The sequence below is a fragment of the Austrofundulus limnaeus genome, unplaced genomic scaffold (assembly GCF_001266775.1).
Source record: "Austrofundulus limnaeus strain Quisiro unplaced genomic scaffold, Austrofundulus_limnaeus-1.0 Scaffold393, whole genome shotgun sequence".
Taxonomy (NCBI): Eukaryota; Metazoa; Chordata; class Actinopteri; order Cyprinodontiformes; family Rivulidae; genus Austrofundulus; species Austrofundulus limnaeus.
This window is the reverse complement of record NW_013952795.1, coordinates 148,855-151,754: the sequence shown is the minus strand read 5'-3', so window position 1 is coordinate 151,754 and position 2,900 is coordinate 148,855. Positions and strand designations below refer to the sequence as shown.

General features: G+C 39.7%; 1 protein-coding gene across 1 annotated transcript in view; it reads right to left on the bottom strand.

The window, feature by feature from the left end:
* Positions 1–910: 910 nt before the first annotated feature.
* The window catches only part of prkg1l (protein kinase cGMP-dependent 1, like), an 11,507-nt gene continuing 9,517 nt past the window's right edge, over positions 911–2,900 (bottom strand). The window contains exons 12-20 of the mRNA XM_014023846.1: positions 2,758–2,851; positions 2,517–2,656; positions 2,340–2,429; positions 1,939–2,080; positions 1,697–1,860; positions 1,479–1,601; positions 1,256–1,318; positions 1,093–1,159; positions 911–1,015 (exon numbers count right to left, since the gene is read on the bottom strand). Of these exons, the coding sequence (XP_013879300.1) occupies positions 932–1,015; positions 1,093–1,159; positions 1,256–1,318; positions 1,479–1,601; positions 1,697–1,860; positions 1,939–2,080; positions 2,340–2,429; positions 2,517–2,656; positions 2,758–2,851 (967 nt within the window). The 3' untranslated portion in view covers positions 911–931. The remainder of the gene's footprint in view (positions 1,016–1,092; positions 1,160–1,255; positions 1,319–1,478; positions 1,602–1,696; positions 1,861–1,938; positions 2,081–2,339; positions 2,430–2,516; positions 2,657–2,757; positions 2,852–2,900) is intronic.

Genomic DNA, 2,900 nt, shown 5'->3' with positions numbered 1-2,900 from the left:
TGGATTGCACAAAAACAACAAAAATCAGGACCTAAAAAAATGCCCCAAACATATTTGAGTCAGTTACATTTTGTGCAGAATAATGAGGTTAAATCAAGAATTCAATGATTTTCATTCCAAATGAGTACTACATGAGGAATGAAAGATAGATTCTAAGGTCACAGTTGTCAGCAAAACATAAATAAATAAAATAAAAATAGGCCATAAGAAGACAAAAAGAAAAAAAATCTGTTCATAATGTGTTACACATGGAGTTTTTTTATTTTTATTTTTTAACCTTTATTTATCCAGGTAAACTGTTTGAGAACCACTTCTCATTTACAAACATGACCTGGCATGCACTGAGTGCATTGTAATATACAAACCTACATATTCAGCCGTAGTAAAGTGATTGCAAATTTTAATCGCGATTAAAATTTTTAATCTATGCCCATGCAGCACTAAAATTAATCAGAGTTAACTCAATTAATTTCAGTAAGTTACCTGTGTGTGAAAGTGTTTGATACAAAGTTTGATTTCACATGTAATGTTTATTTAAAAAAACACTTAACTGTGCAACAAGAAATACATGAGTTGGAATTAATTCAAGTACAGAATTTGATCTTGTCAAATACTGAGCCTGCATCAATGTATGAGTTTCATGAATTATTAATGCATGTTTACAAACCTATGAATGACTGATTTTAAAAGTATTAATAAATCTTATATAAAGGTACTAGGCTTTGAAGTGGTGCCATTAAATCAGACTCAACTTGTGTTGGGAGATTTTTACATAACAACCTTTTAGTTTAGGCAGAACAGTTCATTTTCCAAACAATATCTGCAGGAACTGCCACTAAAAAAGTGTCTAAACAATACAATCAGTTTTTTTTGTAGTAGTTACACTAAGAATTATTTTTTCATTTTTTTCTGCTCATTTTATAGATGTTGATCAAAAACCCTCCCAGTTTGAGCTCTGCTCCTCTGACGTCTCCAGGTACCGAGCACACGTGGTGCTTTCTAGAGGATGCTGAAGCTGAAAAACAGAGGAAAGGAAGGAGAAATCAGAAAACAAAATGATCAGGAAATAAAAAACAAGTCGAACTGTCTTACTTTGGGAATAAGCGGGGGCGTCAGTGCTCTTTTACAAAGGGCGTCCCAGTGGAATCCCTCGAACCATCTGAATAAAATAAACAAACATGGCATCAGAACCTTGAACAGCAGGTTTCCAAGCATAGGCCAGAGTATTTTCAATGTGATGAATCTACAGTCTCACTTGTGCTTCTGAATGTCCTTGGCCCCGTTTTTCCTACTTCCCAGTCTCTCCACGGGATTGCTCCTGGGCGATGGAAAAGAAATAAGAACTCACCGATGGACGTAAGATTTATAAAATAATCATTAGGAGTTCTTTCCTCAGAGGTGGAATCAAAACACAGATCAAGAAACGCAAAATAAAAGCAAAACCAAGGTTAGATTTGTGTTTCGTTCAAACAATATACCTGCACAGTTTCTTTATGAGATCGCAGCCATCTCTGCTGATGATTTTAGGGAAATCGATGCGGTCTACGCCATGAACGGCTGCAGTGAGGATCTTCAACGGATCAGAGCCGTCGAAAGGGAGTCTATGGACAAAAACACGATCCAATCAGAAAAACCTAAACCTGAAACTGGAAAAATTAGCTAAGATGGCAGAGCTTCTCAAACCTGCAAAGCTTACCCACCACTCAGAAGCTCAAACACAAAAACACCCAGGGACCAAAGATCTGCCAAAGCACCGTGGCCTTGGTTCAAGATGACTTCAGGAGCCACGTAGCCCGGCGTCCCGCAGAACGTCCAGGTTCTCTTACCTGTCTCGACCCTCTTCATGCATCTGGAGCCCATCTACAAACGACAAGCGTCTGTACAGTCAGTGAAAGCTTCAAAAAACCAAACGCGGAGCTCGAACACCGTCGCAGTTACCAGTTTAGCGTAACCACGCTCGTCCAGAACAACATTCTCGGGCCGCACGTCTCTGTGGACGACGCCTCGGTGGTGAAGAAAAGTCAACGCCTCGACAACACAAGCTGTGTAAAATCTGCTGCTGCACTCCTCCAAGCATCCTCTGAAATGTTATGGAGAAAAGCTCAATGGTCAAGTTTATTTATAAAGAATGTTTAATGCTGAGTAGAGAGCTTTAAACTGAAAGTAATAAGAAAAAAGGTCAATACAAATACGAGATTTTAAGATAATATTGATAAAAGGAGCAAACAGATGCTAGATAATACAGCCTTTTTCATGCTTTAAGGTTCTTTATGAAAGACTTTGTCTGAAAAGAGGGCCAGATCAGAAATATTAATTGTCCTGTTAATGAAGATACTCACTTGTCTTTGAGCAGACGAGATAAATCCCCACCCAGACAAGCTTCTGCTAAAAAGTACAGATGCTCAGCGTCCCTAAAGGTTTTCTGTAACCTGTGTTAAATGTGAACACAGAAACGTGTTAGGTGGTTTTGTGATCTTGTCAACAGGACACAATGAATTAAATAGCGTGAGAGACACCTGATGATGAATGGACAACGGGTCTCCATCAGGATGCTGTGTTCTCTCAGAACGTGTTCGCGTCGACCGCTGCTGGCTATCAGTTTCTTCTTAAGGACCCTCATGGCAAAAACATGCTTGGTGCTGCTCTTTAGCTGCACCTGACAGCAGGAGAAAATCAATGCATTACCAAATAGAACCAGGCAGTCTGAATGAGGCGGAAGCAGGGATCTGTGTTGTTGCTGCGAGGTCAAACCCTTACCAGGTCTACGTGACCGAACTCCCCAACTCCTAGAGTGCGGAGAATCTGGAAATCACTTAAGGTGGAAGATACCAAGTGGGCGTCCTCTGTTAGCCTGGTCAGGAGGAAAACAAGAATTTGCTCCTGTTATAAGTATATATATA